The sequence below is a fragment of the Heliconius melpomene genome, chromosome 13 (genome assembly GCF_056956725.1).
Source record: "Heliconius melpomene rosina isolate 202511_hmr_F chromosome 13, ASM5695672v1, whole genome shotgun sequence".
Taxonomy (NCBI): domain Eukaryota; kingdom Metazoa; phylum Arthropoda; class Insecta; order Lepidoptera; family Nymphalidae; genus Heliconius; species Heliconius melpomene.
In genome coordinates, this window is record NC_140401.1 from 9,227,716 (window position 1) to 9,249,164 (window position 21,449).

At 31.9% G+C, this 21,449-nt stretch overlaps 1 protein-coding gene across 2 annotated transcripts in view; it reads right to left on the reverse strand.

The window, feature by feature from the left end:
* The window catches only part of LOC146532875 (uncharacterized), a 92,529-nt gene that overhangs the window by 12,744 nt on the left and 58,336 nt on the right, over window positions 1-21,449 (reverse strand). For both annotated transcript variants that reach the window (XM_085196279.1, XM_085196278.1), the window contains exon 3: window positions 1,810-1,948. In XM_085196279.1, the coding sequence (XP_085052405.1) occupies window positions 1,810-1,948 (139 nt within the window). The remainder of the gene's footprint in view (window positions 1-1,809; window positions 1,949-21,449) is intronic.

Consider the following 21,449-nt stretch of genomic DNA (forward strand, 5'->3'; position numbering starts at 1 on the left):
ACCAGAGCAAAGAAATAAAACTAATAAAATATTTTATTTACTCGAGAGGAAATCGAACCCCAAGACCGATCTATTATTATCCAGCCAAAAAAATTAAATACTTTAAACCCATTACATTAAATACAAATATATAATCCTTATACATACAACAAATAACATAGCAATAAATTACATCCAAATCAGATTTGTTCGACACTAAGAAATTTCAACAGCCAAACAACAATTTTGACTCGTATAATTTTGTGATTAAAATTATTGCCCCATTCTCCCCAATCGTTCTGGATATCTTCACTGTGATGAGGTGAGCGAGAGAAAATGTTTTTGTAGGCTATTTGCTTTATATTTAAGGTAGGAGATAGAGAATGATTCTAACGTTGATTATTGTTAACGCCTCACTGGGGGATCGAATGACTTACAAGATTATGTAAAGTACTTATAGGTTTTATTTCATAGTCGACTATGAAATTTCGCTTGATTTTTTTGGGGACTTGTAAAATTATATATTCTTATTTTATGGTAAAAACGTAGTAAGGCTTGTGAGAAAATTTACAATGTATCATAAGTAAAATTATATAATTAAAAATATGATTATATAATAAATATTTTTCATTATATAATTTATCTTATGATACATTGAAAGTTCGAGAAATCGAACTTTCAATCGATTGAAATCTTCAAAACTATTAAAGTTACTGCACCTTCCACAAAAATGGACTATCCAACACAAAAATGATTGTTCTATTGGACCCAGTCCTTTTTAAGATTGCTATGATTAATCAAACAAACTTAAGCTTTCTAATCTTAGCATAGATTATACAATTTCACTTGTTTATTTCATTTTTCATTTATCACAATATGGTAATGCATATGACTGGTGTTTTCCGTAATTGGACAAGCTCAAGCTCTTGAAGGAAAAGAGAATATAGTTTGATTTTTAAACAGGATTTTCATACCGGTAATGTAAAAACTCAATCAATTTCTATTCATTACTGAAAAATCATCACAATCAAAAGATCCTTTTGATTGTGATGATTTTGTCAACATGCTTCTAAAGTATGTGATAATTAAGTAACCAGTGGTGCCTACTTGTTTCCTTCCAGAAATAGATTTCATAAAAATATAGCTACATATAAAAATTATTCAAATAAAATGTCGTATTTTCCGAGAATAACAAATCTAGATAATAATTATAGCTGAAACTTTAATTACTCTTTAATGATGGACTTCAATGAAATTTGACTTATGAATTAAACTTTTATTTCATTTTATAGGTTGATAAGTACAAGAAAATTGCTGGCTGTGAAGAAAATCCGATTCATTTCATTTCAGTTATTTAAAAGTGGCCGTTATTTGAAATAATTTATTTAAACATTAACATTCTATTTTTAACTTGGACCTATTTTATGATAGGCTATATTTAAATGTCTTATGAGATACTTTGCTAGTGTGGACTTCTGGATGAATTTTGAAGAATCCTTCCTTAGTCCTCCTTTTCTCTCCTTAGTCTACCGACATACCAAATACCCACTTTCTACATTCAGTAGTTTTGTCTGTGCGTTGTCTGTCAGTCACGCGGTAACGAAAGAGTTTTGTATATTATACAATTTATTTTAGCAAGATTTGAATTCTTTTTTAATAACGTTAAAGTCCTACTCTTAATAGAATATGTGATAAGATTATAAGGGATAGTATTTTTTTTAACAATATTTTTTTCTAAAATCACAAAAATACAATGAAATATAACTATAGTTTACATGTCTTCGAACATGACACTCTAAGTAATTAAAATTAAACTAAAATAATACTTACTCATCGACTATGAGAAATTTGTCCCCTTCAGAGGATATGCACCTGCCCTTATTGGATAGTATGGCGCCGTCTATCATGATAGGCTGTATGACGCCCGACTGAAACCACCGTCCTTGCCACCGCAGTGGAAACGCGCAACCTGCGGGTGAAATAGAAATATTGTATACACACATGTCATATATCGAGGCTGTATTAAGACGACGGCTATGGGTTCAATTCCCATTCTAGGAAATAAATTATATTCAATTCCTCGCTCTGGTAACGATGTAGAATTCAGTGGAAAGTGGGGAACAGAAGTATCTTAATGGGAACGGAAGTCAGAGTATCTCAACATTAAGTTCCCAAGGTTCCCCTGTTTATCCTGCTATGCGTGAAGCTTAAAAAATAATAAAAGAGCCTATAAAAATAATTACCAGACCATTTACCTATCACGAACTATTTCTAGACTAGGAGTTAATGTAATGAAAATATAAAATATTCAACGTGAGCTCGAGCTTTCTAAGTATTGATTACTGAGAAATTAATAACAGAGTGACGGACGGTTGATTAAGAAAAAACTAGACTATACGCTGTGGATATTTAAATTATATAGGTATAAGTAATTGCTAAGTATTATGCAAATTATACGCAACTTTGTGTAAATAGTGTACGGAGGGACATTAGCGTTACCTATAACATTTTTTATGTTTTTGTTTAGCTTCACGCTGTATCCCGCACTTATATTTTACATAACTTCTTATATTTTACGTATATTTTTTAATTTCGCTAGGCTGGGCTATAAATTATTTGTTTATCAAAATTTCGTCCACGATCATTTCACAATTGTGCATGAAATATACTAGTAGTAACTAATATAAAACTCTTTACATTTTCAATATTATTAAAACAATTCTCACTTAGAATTGGATCGTTTATTTTGAGAGTGGTGTAAGTCCATTTTCTTTTGTTTCGAGAAAATTAAAGGTTAGTATGTCGATGATTATGCAATTTCATTTACCGACCGATTTTAAGTTGTTCAAAACATGGGTTTCTTTTGAGAAATTAAACACGGACTAGTTATATATACAAAAATTACATTAAATTAAGCATGAATTACGTGATAGCTCATTTTTCTCAAAAATGGACTTACACCACTTTCAAAATAAACGGTCCAATTGTTTTAATAATAACTGTAAGCGCGACGGTTGTGGGTTCGATTCCCACTCAGAGAATGAAATATTTAATATTTTCATTTAATGAAATTTTCAGGTGACGAACCAAAGCACAGCTTAAGTTCCACCATTCGGCGGAAAGTGGATATCGGAAGTGTCTGAATGAGAACAAAGTGTCATAACATTAGATCCCTCTGCCTACGCTGTTATGTGTGGAATACGGCGCTAAACTAAAATGAGGAAACCTCAATTAAAATTTCGTTTAAATTTCGACCAAGCTTTAAGCTCAAAGAATATTTAGGTATATTCGAGACTACCACGAGACAGCTTATACATAATTTAAACAGTAAAGTTCAAGTTAAATACATTGCGTTCATATTATTTGTATTGCAAGCGACGATCATTGCAGAGTGCACGTTTGATTGCGTCTCCCTTGCGGGTGAACAACCAGAATGAGGTTAATAGCATATATATGTATTATACTGTATTTTACTAAATACTGGTATTTTACGTTTATTATATTATTTAAAAGTTAATTAAATTTAAAATTGTTTTAAATTAAAGTGATAATGGCAGTCAATTTTATTATATTTTGAAAAACGTTTAAAAATTTGGATGTGTCGAGATTTGAGCCCCCTCTTAGACGAGCTGCTGGAGGCGGCTTTGACCGCTAAGTCATACATTCTTTTCGAGTTATATCGAAATTCTTATACGGTTGTTACAATTTATTTATGTTGTTAGCATCCCTATAGGGTAATGGGGTATCTTAACACTACATTCCCTCTGCCACCAGCGTGCGGGATACAGCGTAAAGCTAATTTTATTCCTATAGATATTTAAAACTTATCAAATAAACTAAAACGACAATGTTAGAATAGGTTTAAAAGCGATTACCATGAGATTGAGCCAATTATCGCACAATGCGCCCTCGATTGCCCCTTGCAGTCGGATGAATGGGAGCGACTCGGGTAATAGGACAGCCGCAATTGCCTGTGTTTCTGTACGGTGTGTGCTGTTTTTTTTTCATTATTTCTTATTTTTTTTAATTAAAACTAAAATTAAATTAAATCACGTAAAACTCTCGTGTATCCCGCACACAGCACTACCTATTGTTAAGACACTCTGTTCCCCATTGGTCGTCGGAGACATTACATGCGGGATACAGCGTGAAGCTATGGTAGCTATACGAGGGAGTGATAAAAACCATATTTTTTTCATCATTCTCTCATGCAATGGGATGAATGGAAACTTCCAGTTTAATAGGACAACCGCAATTGACCGCTAAGTTTCTATTGGACGTTCGAGTACTCGTAAATATACATCTTTTTTTACTAGTTTAATACAGGAAATAAGCAAACATTTTTAAAGCAAATGATGATATCGTTTAAACAACTGTACACGATTTAAAAGTAGATTTTTTTTTAATTTTATGTATTTAAAGAATTTTTTTTCCTTTTTAGCTTCACATTGTATTCCGCACATAGCAGAGTAGATAGAGGGAACCTAGTGTCAAGACACTCCGTTCCCATTAAAGCAATTCGGCGGAAAGTAGAGAATGGAAATCCCGAGCTTTGCCTCCTCAACAGAGCGAAAACATTAAAATATTAAGTATTTCATAGTATATTTGCGATAAATATTTTACATTATAAAGACTGATTATATATTTAACATATATTTATATATTAAGTGAACATATAAACTTGAAATTTTTAATCATTATGAACATTTTACGTAATAATAATTTTTTTAGCTTACTCGTGTAAAAGTGGGTAGATTTATCTAGAAAGACAATAAAAGCAGTGGAATTGTGTCAAACGGGAACAGTTGCTTGTAGGCGGAAGCCCTGATTGGAAGGTGTCTAGTGTGTAGTGTTGTTATTGAGTGATACATGTCACTTATTGTAATTACGTGGAACTTCTATCCGAGTACGTTAAAAACATATAGACGGTATGAATTTTTATCGTGTTATTTTAAAAACGTTAACCGCTTCCGTTTTCTAACAATATAATATTATGTTCATAAGACAATTTAGGTACCCTATTTCATTGACTTGGCTACTTCCGGCGCTGTCAATAGCCACAGCGCTATATGGTCATTTATCTAAGTCGTATTGTGTACCTATTAAAGATTAATTCAACAATATTATAGATTAACCTATATGATTGGAAGCTGTTATGATTGTATTGGCTTCATGTTGTATCCCGCATATAGCGGGCAAGGGACCGTGATAACTAATAAGACAATCTATTGGTGTTAAGTATTGGAAATAATTCAGTTCCACGAACAAAAGTCGAAACCACAACCGTCCACACCGTCAAGCCACGATGGCCTTATTTTATGTTAGATTTAATTATTTGGTGAATTCGATAATTTTATACGCTACGCTAGTTCTAAAAAATTTTTTTTTATTTTATGGAAGAACGAAGGATTTATATCTTTATTTGCTAGTACTTAACTTTGTCTTAATGCAATTTAATAAGGGTTTAATTAGATTGAACAACTAAAAATATTTATTCTATAGAGGCAATTAAATTCACACCTATATAATAGTGCACACTGCACATCAAAGCAGTGTTAAACAATTTCGTATTTATGAACCGAAAATCAGTAGTAATTAAACTATTATTTAAATTAAGAAAGAACTTAAGAGATATAAGACATCCGCTCAATTACCATTCTCGATTCATGTTCATAGAGCCTCAAAACAAAATGCTTTCAAATTTAATTAAGTAGACACGCCTAAAACTAAAAAAGCTCACATTAGATCAAAGATAGCACTCTAATGGTATATTTAAACGCGACCCGTAACACCCGGCTAAATGAAAAGTCAAGATTTCATTTGAGGAAACATGTTATAAAGAGTCCATTTTAACCTGGCCGGGTAAGTTAATTACTTAATTTCGGTCGCAACACGTTTTGTTTGTTGATTAATTTTTATAAAACGTTGATTACATAACTTTGCTTCTATGAAAATATTAACTTTGAGGTTTTATTTAATATGCTGGTGTAAAATGCATCGTGATGTTAGACTTCAGTTTGGAGTTATTTTTCTTTTTAAATATAAAGAACGTATTTCAGACTTTTTTTCTTTACCAGGGACGAAATAAAAATAATTTAAATATATTAACTTCTCCGAGTGAGGAAGGAACCGACAACCATCGCATTTACAAGCGATTCTTTTGATACTGTAAAGTCAGGTGCTGTATAGTCAGTTCTTTCTCCACTTTATGTCAAATTTAGGTATATCTTAGGCTTAGAGTGTAAGCCTGCTAACAAACAGCCTATTAAGAAAAAACAAAGGACCAGACAAACATATTTACGTATTTACTGTCTCAGTAATAACTCATAAACTATAAGTAAGATAATTAGTAGGTATATCTATATAAATAAATATTTTTCATTTGTTAAAAAAATATTTAACATGTTTAAAGGTTTACATTTTTTTTTTCATATAGATATTGAAGTTGCAACAGCTTCGGGCGTTCGAATCGAAATATACGAGTTTATATATATTACCGAAATATGAACATTGAACGTATTTGCTTAATTGGGACACTTAGCAGAGTTCTGCACTTTTTATAAACGACCAAAACTTTTTGCGGTTTCAATGTTTTCGTATAAATTTAAAATACGAAATAAACTTCAGATGAATGAGAAATTGTAAAAGTAAATACATAAAATGCATATTTTCAATATAAAATTTGACATAAACGAATACAATGTTGGCTTTCATTGGCCTTGGCACTTTGTATCCCGCATATAGCAGGATAGGTAGAGAGAACCTAGTGTCAAGACATTCCGTTGCAATTTTCGAGTTGAGCGTTGAATGGAGGTACTCTAACTGGCTTTAAGGTTTTACAAAAAAAAAATAGTAGTCTAGATGGGGAATATACTGTCTTAATATTAGGTTCCCAGGTTCCCTCTGCCTACCTTGCTACATGCGAGATACAGCGAAGCTAAAAATAAAAAAGTAATTTATTCTTAAATTTTTAGAAAAGTTTATTAAATATATTACGAAAAAGCTTTCTAGTAAGAGTCTACGTTCAAATGAATTACAAATTACAAAGAGCTATGAAATGATCGTTCATGATTATTATATATTTTCATAAAAACTTTCTTTCATATAATCTGAGTTTATTGTAAGCGCCGTCGCTTCAGTATTTCATCTAGTTAACTTGGAATCGTTCCAAGCTAAGTAAAGCTTAATATTACTAGAAATTATATATAAGACTTTTAAACAAAGGTTTATTTAAATAAAGTTATAATAAATGATTGATAGATACCATTATTGAGATTTTAACTAGGCAGTGGTAGGTTCACTTTTGGTTTAACACAATTTATTTATCGTTAATATAATATTCATGATTTGATAGGCAGGAGGTAGAATGTAGAATATTAATTATGTCCTGCTAAAAATAATAAAGACTATTTAATTCACGTGTAACGGATTGCTACTAAAACAATATTAATTAACTTTAGTAGCCGCCGTGCGTCTGACTGTAAATGCGACCGTTGTGGCTTCTATTACCGCTCTATAGAATAAATTACTTTCATTTCCTTGCTCTAGTAACAAGACAAAGTTGAGTTACCGCACTCAAAAAATACACAATGTCTCAAAATCTAAGTATGGTCTATCTAAGCACTAGGTTCCTTCCACCTACCCTGCTGTAGGTATGTGAGCTGAGATATAGCATGAATCCAAAAAATCAATGGACTATGAAAAGGTTTCGAATCAAAAAGATTTATTGATTGATTTATGTACGTGTGTGCATAACTTAATTACGGAATTTTGAATCCATATTTTTTGACTGTCCGCCAAGCTTTGATAGGCTTTTAGGTAATACCCACTACAGTGCCAACTACATAGGTGAAATAGGTTATGCAAGAAATAAATGAGAGACCATATTAGTTCATGGAGGAGATGGAGTTCATCGGGAGACGGATATATTTAAATTCTCAATTCTCTGCTCTGGCGAGACATAGTACAGCACTTTTTTGTTTACTGTATGTATAAAGCGTTTAGTTGAAAATGTATTATAATTTAAGATTTCATATTATTTAAGCACGTAGCGCTTAAAATTTTAAGTGACGAAATCCAACGAGCTTTACCTTATCAGAATAATAAATTTAGAATAATTTATAACATAAAGTAAAATTATGTAGAAAAAGGCAACCTGATTTTTTGAACTCTGTTAGAAATTAAAAACCTTTAAAAAGGTACGGTCCACGTGTATCTAAAGTTTAGTTCAAACATAAAAAATATATAGCAATATTTCCTTGAGTAATCGTCGAACATACAACCATTCGTTCAGTCCAAACAATTTCCTAATATACTGCAAAGGCATTTAATACACTACACCACAGTCCAAATACATAAGTGAAATAGGTTAGACGTTGCATAAAAGCGTCCCAATTTCTGAATTTATAGAGTTCGCGACGTAAATTATTCTGTTTGAGACAATGAAGATTGAATTAGTGAATTCTGGGCAATTGTACTGACGGTTGGTTGTTAGTCTTCTTTGGGAAATAGCTAAAGTGGAACGGGCGGTCAAATAGCTGAGCTAGATGTAGATATGCAAATAATATTGAACCGTACTATGATAGTTAAAAAAATATCAATGATTATTTCGGTTGTGAGTTCGATTACAATTCGAAGGAATTATATTTAATGTACTGGTACTCGAAGCGTGTCGTTGAGAACAAAGAATATCTAGAAAACTGAGCAGAAAGTGAGAAACGGAGTGTCATAGGGAGGATCCCTCTGTCCAATAAAGTTTCTATGTGGGAAAAGCGTTTAGTTGATGTGTAAAGTTAAAAAAACACTTTAGTGACTTATAAACAAAAATATAGCTAGTACGTAAATTGTATCATTGAAAGACAATGGTAATTGAAAAATAGAATTAACGGAAACAGGATATGCTTGTCGGGAATATTGAATATTTAAATATAACAAAAAGCTTTGTTGTTTGCGAAAAGATTTATTATAGTTATTTCAATGGAGTTTAAGCGATGAATGTAGTGATAATAAACGTATGAGTAAGATTTTCACAAATTGAATAAAATATGTTATTAACAATTATTGCATTTTTTATAATGATTTTTGCGTAAAAAAATAATCAGATAAAAATATCATTCAAACCATTTCTGACGATGGCGTCACATTTTTTTTTTTAGCGTCACGCTATATCCCGCATACACCAGGGCAGAGGAGCAGGAGACCTCAAAACCAGAGCGAAGAAATGAAAATATTAAATATTTCCTTTCCTTGAGTGGGATTCGAATCCACAATCTCTCGCATTACAGTAATAATTTGTACCCCTACGCCACGACAGCCCCAATTATTGTAAGTATTAAATACAAAATTATAAATTGTACGTTTATAAATGTAGAAGCAAGCAGTTTGATTTAGCTCCAGCACAATACGAGTGAAGGGCACATAACGTTAATGCAGAACTCAACAACTTTGTTAATTACTCATCAGATTATACTTAAGGCATTGTATACTTTACGATTTTGTATGTTTTCTCGTTGATATTTTATATATTTTTTTCTTTACGCTGTTCGCTGTCTCACATATAACTGACTAGCGGACGCGCGCAGCTTCGCTTACGTATTTAGGGGTGAATTCTAATAAACCATGAAACATGTATTCAATGAAATATTTTTAAGCGTCTAAATTTCTAATTTTATAAAAATCGGTGGCGTTTTAAAGATTTTTCCATACAAACTTTCAACCCCTTATTTGCACCCTTATGGAAAGAATTCTAGAAAACCATGAAACACGTGTCCAATTAAATACTTTTAAGAGTCTGAATTTCAAATTTTATAAGAATCGGTGCCGATGTAATTTTTTTCCATACTAACTTTCAACCCCTATTTCACCCCTTTAGGGTTAAAATTTTTCAAAATCCCTTAGTGGATGTCCAGATTACGAAAGTAAACATCTGTCCAAATTTCACGTTTCTACGCACAGCGGTTACGGCTGTGCGTGCGTCTTACCTCAGTCATTTTTTTTTTTTTTTTTCGGACTTGAATTTAATGCTGTTAGCCTTACTGGCCTTTACAGCGACACCGGGTGAGTAGGGAAGAGGGTACTCTGTCCCTGAAAATATGCAGGCACTGTGTGGCTGCCTGTGGGGAGTGCCGACGACGCAAGGGCGCCCCCTGCGGGGCTACCTCAGTCAGTGAGGACAAGTCTTTTTATATATATAGATTACGGAGAGAGGAACTTAGAATTAAGATATTCCGTTCCTTATCTCCGCCCAATTTTAGATATTTTACAGATTGAGTGGTGGAACTCAACTCCGCGCTTCGTCTTCTAAGAGCGAGTAAATGAAAATAATTAATTCCTCCGAGAGTGAATCGCACTTATAATGCTGATTTTTTATATTTCACATTATTTTTTGTATAAATTCAAATAGAATTTTTCTATTGGCTACAAATTGAAAATATCATACTTATTTGTCATTAGATATACCTAATACTGTACATAGGAAAAAAAAGAATGAGTATTTTTCATATGTAAAGTTTTATCCAGTACGTACTTCTCTAATTAACCTCTTAATAATGTTATTTAACTAGTATCATATAATTAGTGGCAAAACTAAACCCACTGCGTCAGATTTTCAATGAGCACAATTAGAGATGTGCATTTCAAACATGTAGAATTTCAATGTATACCTTTTAATTAGGTGAAATAAGATAGCTTTATATATAGATATAGAATAGTATATCTGCGTGCCCACAGACGTAATTTAAACGTAAAGCTTAAAAACGAAAATTAGTATGTAAATATTAAATGGCTTAAAGTTTCAAGAGTGATATAACTACCACTATAATAAGTGCGAGTTGGATTCGCGTACAAAGAGTTCCGAACATTATCCGTGAAAACAAAAAAAAACACGTTTCTTGTATGGAAACCCTCTTAAATATTTTATTTAGTTTTTAACGTCTATAACGTTGATGACAGATAAACATACAGACGGACGGACAGTGGAGTTTTTGTAAAAGGGTCTCGCTTTACCCTTTAGGTACGGAACCCAAAAAAACTAAAATATAATTTGAATATAATGAAATTAAAAATAAATCGTATCGTAGTCGTGTAGCATACTGTAAATAAGTTAAATTAGCGTGTGAAATTATAGAATATGTGTAAATGAAAATGTACAAGACGTACTTTGTTTCGAGTTGACTTCTGTACAAACGAGTTAAGTTATTATATTGTGAATACAGCTTCAAGTTAATGTTATATGAAATTTTACACGGATGTTAAATACAAAATATAATTTTGTATACTTATCCGCAAATGGAGGATCTTATAGAAATATATCCGCACATAGCAGGATATGAAGAGGGAACCAGGGAAATGTGTGTGACACTGTGTTTCCCATAAAGACACTTCCGTTCTCCAGGAAAATTTTAAATATTTCATTCCCCCGAATGGGAATTGAACCCTCGACTGTTATGTTTATATTCACACGCAATTTTTTTTATATGTTGAACTAAATTCTATTTAATTTATTATATTACATTCATTTCGTTTCCATATATAAGTACATACATAATTTTCTGCTATACATACATAAAATACTTCTATTACTTAGCTTATATGCAATTATATAATCAAGAATTTAATCGACAATAATAAAGAAAAGACCAACCATTGAGTAAGGTAATTAATTTGATTCAAAGCACAAAATGTTATAATTAAAGTTTTTTGCATAATCTGCTTTTTGCATGTTAAAAATAGTGCACCGTACAGCTTATGACACAGTAATTTTGTTCGTTGTATAAAATAGAAAACATGCGACTGAAATATTATAGTTTTATATTAAACTAGTTGTCGCCCGCGGCTTTATTTGCATGGACTTTAAGATGTAAAATGGAAAATTTCAATTTTCCACGTAGTAGTTCACATTTCGTAGGGAAATCCGAGAAATCGTCTCTTATTGCCCTAGATTCCCTAATCTACCTTCATGCCAAATTTAAACTTCAGTAACTTCTAAATACAAAAACTACTCATCCAGTAGTTTTTGTGTACGTTGTCTGTCAGTCATTTAGTAACGTAAGAGTTTTTTTTATTATAAATAATTAGTTAGTGTTACTATTGAAGAAATGTAGTAAGATTATATAACTGCATTTTTAATAAAATTATGAAATTCAACATTTATTTGTATTTTAAAACACACTTACCCGATCCGTCTTTGCCTTGTTAGGGTCTTCAAGGCATGCATCAATATTTCTCAATATTTTTTTCTTTTAGGATTCATATAATGCGTTTCAATTGAGTTAATTGTAGCTTTAAAGCAATTGATCTATGATAAAAAGTTACTTTATTTCATCAGATTGAACAATTACAATATATATATTATAAATAAATATATCATTTCATATTTTTCCTGTTGAAAATATTATATTTCTAAGTATTATTAGAATATGTATTGTTTTTTTTTGTCATTATTATTTGTTTTATATTTAAAAACACCAAGATTTGAAGAGTAAGATGTATAATAAAACCGTAAGACCACAACTTATTTTCATGTTATGTTTCGTTCAATCTGTACAATATATAGGGATCGCACGTTGAATTGAAATTGATGAGGGCTCGCGCCGGTTAGAAACACCTGACTGCCGTCCCTTTAATTTTCATAAAAGTGCTTTCAAAACGTTGACTGTTTTTTATTTCGACATTGTGATTTCTATTGGTAAAATTTTATACTTAAAGCTACCATCGGCTCGGAGGCGGTTCTGCTAAAAGAGCCGGATAGAAACTTAAAAATAAATCAAATCAACTTCACGCTGTATTCCGCATACGGCAAGGTAGGTAGAGGGAACCTAGTAGAGACTCCGTTCCATACTCTCCGCTGAATCCTGGAGGCATTGCGTGTTGAGTGGCGGAACTAAACGGAACATATTTCATTTCCTCGAGTGGGATCGAAACCACAATCTGTCCTGCGTTTACAGTCACACGCTTTCGCCTCTGCGCCATGACTGACCTCATGGATCTCGAGCTTTATTATTATAAACGTATCAGGGCCCTTTTTTGAAGGAGATATAAAAAATATATGTCGTGTAAAAAAACTATTAAAGTGGCGTACATGTTTAATCAACATTTTAGACTTGTGCAATATAAAAATATGTAAACGTATACGAGTCGACAAAGACTCGACTGCATCGCATTAAATTAGCCGCTACCGTTCACTTCGTCCCGGCGTCTAATCAATTTTTAATCAAGCGCTTAATTAGGTTGCCTTTTAGATCTTGTAGATCTTTAGACTTTAAAGGAATTCTTAACAAATAGTCATTATTTTCATTTTACAATAAAGTTTTTTTAGATTGTTTAAAAATGTAGGTATGTATTAAATACAGTTTATTGAGGACTTAAATTCTTATAATGTCTATTAATATAATGTATACTAGTACTGGACGGTCGTAGGGTTAACTTTTACTTGTAATCTTGAAAGGCTTATTTTTTAGCTTCGGCCAACAAAGGGTGTAAATGATGAAAGTGATATTTCATTACGCGTAAAATGCGGAAAAGTGCGTGGTAAAAGAATAAACAATCATTGCTTAAAAATGTACTATTTTTCACTAAAACATATAAAGAACACCAACTTGATATATTTACCAGATTCGACTGAAAAATAGCACGCGTTAGCTCTAAGCGACAATACACTGTTTATTTTCTAAGATTTGTGAAATGTGTATGCAAATGTGATGTTAAATTAAAAAAAGAAATAAAAAAGATTTTTGAAAAACTACAAGTTCACATGTATTATAAGAAGGATAAAAATAGATTTAGACAGTTAACACACCAACACGACGATATGTTATTCTTATCGTTAGTCAGTCAAATTAATTTAAATAGCTTAAAAAAATTACAAATTATTAATTTTATGTATGAGAAGATTAATAGTACCTTAATATTCTATAGAATACATACAAGAATTATGTTTTTTTAAAATTGTACTTGTAGATATAAGTAAATTAAATACCTACATTTGCAAATTTCAAGTAACCGATACTTAACCCTGTAATGGCCGCGCAAATAAATCGCAACCGGAGTTATGGTCTTAGGGATGGCCATCGCAATATTACGATATATGTATGTAAAATAATATTATATAAATATACTTATTATTTACCAAAGGTAATGTTTATGTCTCTTGATAACGTGATCGTTGTGGGTTCGATACTCGCCCAACAAAATTTTTAATATTTATTTTCGTTTCCTTGTTCTATTAAAATAAAGCGTGGCATTGACTTTCACCTCTGAACACACAATATTTCGTGTGGAAGATTGAGAAAAGTTTTTTCAGCTTCTCGCTGTATCGCACAAGGCAGAGTAGACAGAGGGAATTTGAGAAACGTTTAGAACTCTCCGTTCCCATTAAGACACTTCCATTCTCCATTTTCCGCTGAATTCTGAGGGCATTGTGTGTTGAGTGGCAAAACTCAATGCCGCAATATACTTTTTGTACTTATTATTTAAATTTAAGTATGTTTTTATTGCCACGTCATTGTTGTATTATTGTAGAATCAACAGAGACAACACAAGTAACTGTTTCCTTCATTTCCCTCTCATGAAGAGGATTCGGAATAAAAACATTTATTTAGTAACTAGCGACCCCCTTGCGGCTTCGCCCGCTTTTACTACTGGATTATTCATATAATGTATGTTTGCAAAGCACTTAATATAATGTGTAAATTAATTAAACCCTAATGCAACCCGCATTTTCGTAGTTTCAATAAGGATTTTCCAATTGTTTTACACAGCAAGGATTTTTTAGTAGGTACCGTAATTTTAAATCTGTGCTACTAATCTTTTCAAGTACTTATTAAAATATATTTAAATGACTATTTTTAGATAGTTAAATGACTATTTTTAAACGGAAGAAATTATAAACAAAAGCCTACCTACTAATAACTACTACAAAAAATATATCGCGCTGAAGTAATACATTCAACTCTAATTATCCAATACGTGCAAACGCATCTAAATCTTCGTTGCTATAAAGGCAGGCGGGTTTTTTTTTTGCTTGTGGTTAATGCTGAAGAGGGTATTCTGTCCCTGATGAAAAGCAAGCACTACGTGGCTGCCTGTGAGGAAAATTAAATAGAATGCATCGGCCGGAAATCAAACACGGGCCGCCCGCGTGGCAGGCAAGCATTCTACCACTGAACCACCGACGCGTGTAAGGCAGGCGGGCGCGGCGGACGCATGGCGAGTGGCGAGCCGTTTCGCAGCAAGGATTTTTTGATATTGTAACAACTTCTAAAGTACTTATTAAAATGAAAAACAGTAAAAGACAGTTTTGGTCTACATTAAATGGCCAACGTAACTAATATACTTATTTATATGCTGAGAGTAAGGGATAAGTAAAACTTGAGTCGATACTGTTGAAGTGTCAACGACGTGATGTGTCAACAATTAAATGCGTTTTTCTCTTAAACTATTCGCAATTTCGAAATTGTGTAAAACGCAAATTTTATCTTCGTTTAACGTAGAAAATTAATAAAGTATTTTAAAGGATAAGGATTAATACCATTATGGAAAAATATCCCTCACAATAAAAAATATATTGAAATTATTATTTTTAGACAGAAATATGATCACTACACGTTATCCTTAAAAGATAAAAATATGCTCTCGCGGACTTTTTTGTAGATCTCATTGAGAGGAACAATACTCCAGTACATTTTTTCATGTAGTACTTACCATTAAAGCAGCGCATGCGCGAAAGTGTCTCAGCGGGTAGGACTTTATTCATATTTTTCGTATTTATGTTAATTTACATAAGAATGTACAAATAATAAACTATATATAAACCTTCTACGAAAAATACTCGACCTAATGGTGAAAACCGCAATAAAATCCGTTGGGTGGTGTAGAAGAAGAAGAGTTAGAAACAACAGACAGACACGAAAAGCGACTTTGTTTTATAAGATATAGGATTTTCATTTTAGCCACGGAGATATCAAAAAGTAAGTTAATATATTATGAGAGTTTACTTACTGGATTATAAAAAACTATACAGATTCAGTTCAGATATATTATGTTCACATAAGTTTTCAATGTTATATGCCAGTTTTATACATTTCTACAATTTATAAGAACTAGATGTAGAAGCCCTGAGTTATATATTATTAATATTTCGTCGGCAGCGATACGTGACGCGCGGGCGCGAGGCGCCTTGGTACGTGCTTGACCAATACTTTTTGCGGTCCAATCGACTCGAGCGGAATACTTATATTGCTTTTTATCTAATGCTTTCAATTATTGTATATGTAAAATTTATTTATCTTTTATAGTTTAAATTTAGCGATTTTCATTTTCTACTACCAGCAAAAACAAGTCCATCATCATATGTCATCAGAACCATTCCAGTATTACATACTTCCAGTCATTGATGCCATATTTAATGTTAAAGGATACTAATTGATAATAATTGTATATTTACTTATTCTAAATGTTATTACCTATTACTTATTATTATTAATAATTATATATTTTCTTATTTTTAAATTTTCATAAGTGCAATATGCGTACTTAAAAACATTTATACCACACAAATCGATTGAAAAATATTTTTAGTAAATACAGATAATAAAAAAATTGCAATTTAAATTATAAAATTGCAATTGCGAATGAAACAACGAATTGTATTCGACCTGTTACAAAATTCAAATGAACCTTATAATATTATATCATAGATAGTAAATTTACAAACAAATAAAAACGTACAAAGGATCCAATTACATGCTATATTAGTTGATAGCGTAAACTTTAATTGTTCTTTCCATCATTGATTCAAAATATTGAACATATTACTTTTTACAATATCTACTAATTAATGGCAATCGAAATTTTTATTTGTTTTAAACTACAAATATGATGTTATATTATTATCAAACTGACTTTTGTTGAGACTAAATTATGCTAATCTGTATTTCGGTTTGCTAGAGTACACATATAAATTAAACACAATTGAAACGATTTGATAAAATGTACTATAAAATTAAAAAACATACATTACTACCATTACTGGAAAATTTATAGTTTAAAAAAAACTTATTAGGTATAGGTGTTGAACATAATATATTTCATATTTATGATACCAATTCATCAGGTTTTTCACTGAAATATTGTGGCTCTTCCAAAATGGTTACGGGACATTTAGAAAACGTCAAGCGGCGAGGTATTGATGATTAAACACGGAAAGCATTTTAACCCTAGGCTTTGCGGTCTGTGCCGTTTCGTCCACTCTACGGACAAATGTTTGTCAGTTGATAGCTAATTGTAGGTATGCCCGGCCAAATGCATTATGAATTTGATAACCGAGTAAAAGATTGCATTTTCTGTTTGATATAGCTGTAAGCTTTTTTTTAGTTATATCTGTAATTGGAATTCGGTCCTTTTACGTTTGTTTCTAAGTATTAATTTTTACATGTTCTATATTATTATTTTTGTTATGTCATTGACAATATAAAAATATATTCTGTTTTTCACGGACTTTTTAGTATTTCATAAAATACAAAACTTAAAAAGTATAATGGCATTTGCTACGCGTAGTGGTCGCCAATTAGGCACGCAACTATTGTAACAATATGGAATAATATAGTCGTGATATAATCTGGATGTTTCCATCATAGTGTGAGTTCAAATTTTACTCAGAGCATTGAAAAAGGCATACATAAAAATATTTCGAGATAATTAAATAAGTAATTCTAATAACAAAGTAACACTAAATATATTGTACATCAATTATACCTAGCACAAAAACAATATCGAAAAAGCGATGCTCCAAATAATTAGGAGGACAGTGCATGGCCGAAATCCAACCGAATTTTTCAAGCAATAGAGCACCAAATGAATCGTGACATCCTCAAGATATGACAATAACAGCTGTCTGTCAGCACTAATATCCTAAATCCGTACAAATCGTCCGCCGCCCTCAGATAAACCAAAGCCACGAAATGTTTATTTAGCTCACGATTTATGTTATATTAACGATAGCGATCGTGTGAATCTTGCTCTACTACACCATACATGTTTTTGTAGTATTTAATCTAAGCGCGCAGTGATTAATGAATACTATATAGGCATATATTAAACTGAAGGATATCAGAATATTTAGCATCATATAGAAAATTATATATATCAAATGCACATTGTTAAAATATTAATATTTCCTTAAATCAAGAGTTACACCCCTACCACACATACTTTTGGTCAATAATTGGTAAACGTATATGATGACCACGTTCGAAGTGGTCAGTCACTTAATTGTCTTTAACATGTATTTTCTAACGTGGAATGGATTAGTATATAATATTTTTTAATATAACAAAGAGATGATTAAGCTTGAGCGAGATGATGATTTTTGGACCTTTGCAAAAATTTTATATTTTATAATTTTATTCAATCCTACAATTAAAATTATTGTTATCTACATTTATATAGAACTAGTTGACACAGCTAAATTTTGTAATAAACTAAATATAACCACAAAACATATGTTAAAAGTATTTAAACGCTCTAGCATGTCGCCCATTAACAGTAATCCCTGTAAAACTCGTGAAATATTGTCTTGGTCGTAACGACCGTATGGCTGTTCAACAGGGTTGCTTTTGGTAATTTTTTAACATTTTTAAAGATTTTTTGGTACACAATACACAAAGCTGCTATTAATCAAAATGGCGGATGCGTGTAAGGATGCACATTTAACGGTAAGCTTAAAATATTTATATAAAAAATCCTTATACGTTGCACACATTATGCAGGTCGACTGAGAGAATGTAGTGAGAAATCACTTCCTTCCTCTAGTTTTGTTTTAACAAATATATTCACATGTTATATGTCTATAGCTCTACATGTCTCTATGTCTCTTTTCATATATATTTAAAACAATTCCTACGAATTTTTATCTTGTCTTTTCCTAAAATAGTAAATAGTGTCTTATATTTCGTTTAAGGTCAGTTATTCATAAAATAGATGTGTATACTCGTATTTATGTATTATAGAAACACTTGTCAAATGAAATGGTGAGGCAACTAGGACGATCGATTCATAATAATTATAACTTAGTGGGCAAGCCAAGCCTTATTATTCTATTCTATATAAATCAGATTAATTGCATTGATTTAGGTTAAAAGTGACTACATATCATTATGAAATATAAGGCTCTATATACCACTTTTATCGTCGTGGCATAGTGGCACTGAGACTGAGTGTAAGCATGATGGTTGTGGGTTCGATTCCTACTCGGCAGATGACGAGCGGCGTTAAGTTCCGCTGGTAATAAATCAATGTTTCAATTGGTTGGTGCGTGGGGAACGGAATATCTTAGCACTAGGTTTCCTCTAATTATTCTGCTATGCGGAAAAAAGTAAGTTCATAATATTTGTGTAGATTTGTGAAAAATAAAAACACCTAAATTTTTCATTAACTTTACTTTTTCTAAATCAATGTTCCCAAATAATTTAACTCTCGTCTACATCCTTATTCCATAAAAGAAAACGGAATTTTAAACGTTTTTTTGCAAAAGAATGTTGTTTAGAACACGTTGCGTGTTGACGCCTGGTAGTTTGATTTTCTGACGTCGCGTGATTCAATTCGAATTAGCTTAAAGCTTCGAGGCTATTATTTTTAAAATCGCACTTTCTTACAATGTTATGATTAAATATAAATTCATGCAAAGAACGTTCGGTTGAGGTATTATTATAGTATTAAGAAAAAACTAAAAGATTTTTTAAAAGCTAGTTGTTTTACATTGTATGGAGCGATAAATTAATCTTTTTGCTGGTCTAACTTATCTTAAAAACAACGGAAAATGCTCTTGCTTTTATCAAAACTATAAAATATGTGTGTACCGCTAGCTAGTAAGAACTACATACTTTTCCTACTCTGAGATTCTGGAGTTCCGGGGTTCTGATGCTATTGCGTGACCCTCCAATATCATCCATATTGTGTTCACGCAGATCAATCAAAGACGGAAAGTCTCCTACCGCTCAACTGGGCTGACGTGTCGCCTCTTCAATAACTCTATCTATTACTTAGAAATAAGTGTACTCGAAGAAATGCAACTTTCGTCATTTATATTTTTTTCTTTCTATATATTCCACATCATGTTTAGTGAGCACAATGAACCTAACAATCCTTTCTTCCTATTCCTAAATATTGAGTCTCTCCTACTATTAAAAAACATATATGGCTCGAATTTAGACGGAAAGCGCATAACAGAGTAACTTGTTATTACGCTCTTTTAGCCTACCCTGTTAGTGTTGTTGTTGTTTTAGCATGAATGAGAAAAACAATTGAAAATTGAATCAACAACTAATGTGTAGTTTAAACAATTTTCACTTGGCCTCGATGGCGTCCATTTTGATTGTTATATTTTAGTATTAATTATGCATTTATTCTATATATCAAATATCGGCACAATGACGGCTAACTTTAAGGGGAATCCTAATTTTATTTACAGCTCACCACCCCAAATATTTATTACCACGATCGAATAAACCATTGAACTTGAATGCTTACTGTAGAAAGTCTATCAGACATATATCATAAAAGGGAAGAAGCTATAAATTTTATTTTTAATTTCAGTAAAGGCCCTCTTGGCACGATGGAACAGAATACCTATATAAATGTAAACGCTACGGTCGTGAGTTCGATCCCAAGTCGATAAAATTACTGCATTTAAATTGTTTTAGACAAAGCACGCCGTTGACTGCCGCCGCCCATTTTGAATTTCTCGAAATCGGGCAGAAAGTGGAGAACGGAGTGTCTTAACAGTAAGTTCCCTCTGCCTGCTATGCGGAAAAAAGTGTGAAGTTACTTTTTTAATCGTAATTTGTTCCCTTTCATTTTAGAAAGATAAATTTAAGGACAATTATGCTTATTATTTAACCAGATCGGAGCTTTTAAAATGATTTAAAATTATGGAGATATTATACCGGACAAGAATCAAACTTGCAACCATCGAGGCCCACTTAAACCTCTCACATTTCCTCAACTATGCCATCGATCAAAATATTATAATATTATATTCTCCTTGGTAAATCATTTCTCACATATCCGCACCATTGACTGCTAGTGATAAGCATTAGCTAAAGCTGGGCTTAAATGCGATTTTCCATATCAATTTCATATTGACGTTAACAGCTTCTATACAAATTATAGTTGATATCCATAGCTTTTAATGTCTTTTAAGTCTTTCGTAGTAATAAAAATAACCTAATTCAAAGAATATTATGAGATATTTGTAATAGGTTTTTTTTGGCGTGGGATTACAAGCGTGGGACTGTAAACGTGATGGTTGTGGGTTTGACTACCACTCGGAGGAAAGAAATATTTAATATTTTCATTCCTTCACTCTACTGACAAGCCAAAACGCGATGAGCTCCGCCACTCAACATGGAATGCTTCAAAAATTCCGCAGTAAGTGGGGAACGAATGAAACTTAATGGGAACAGATTCTCTTAATG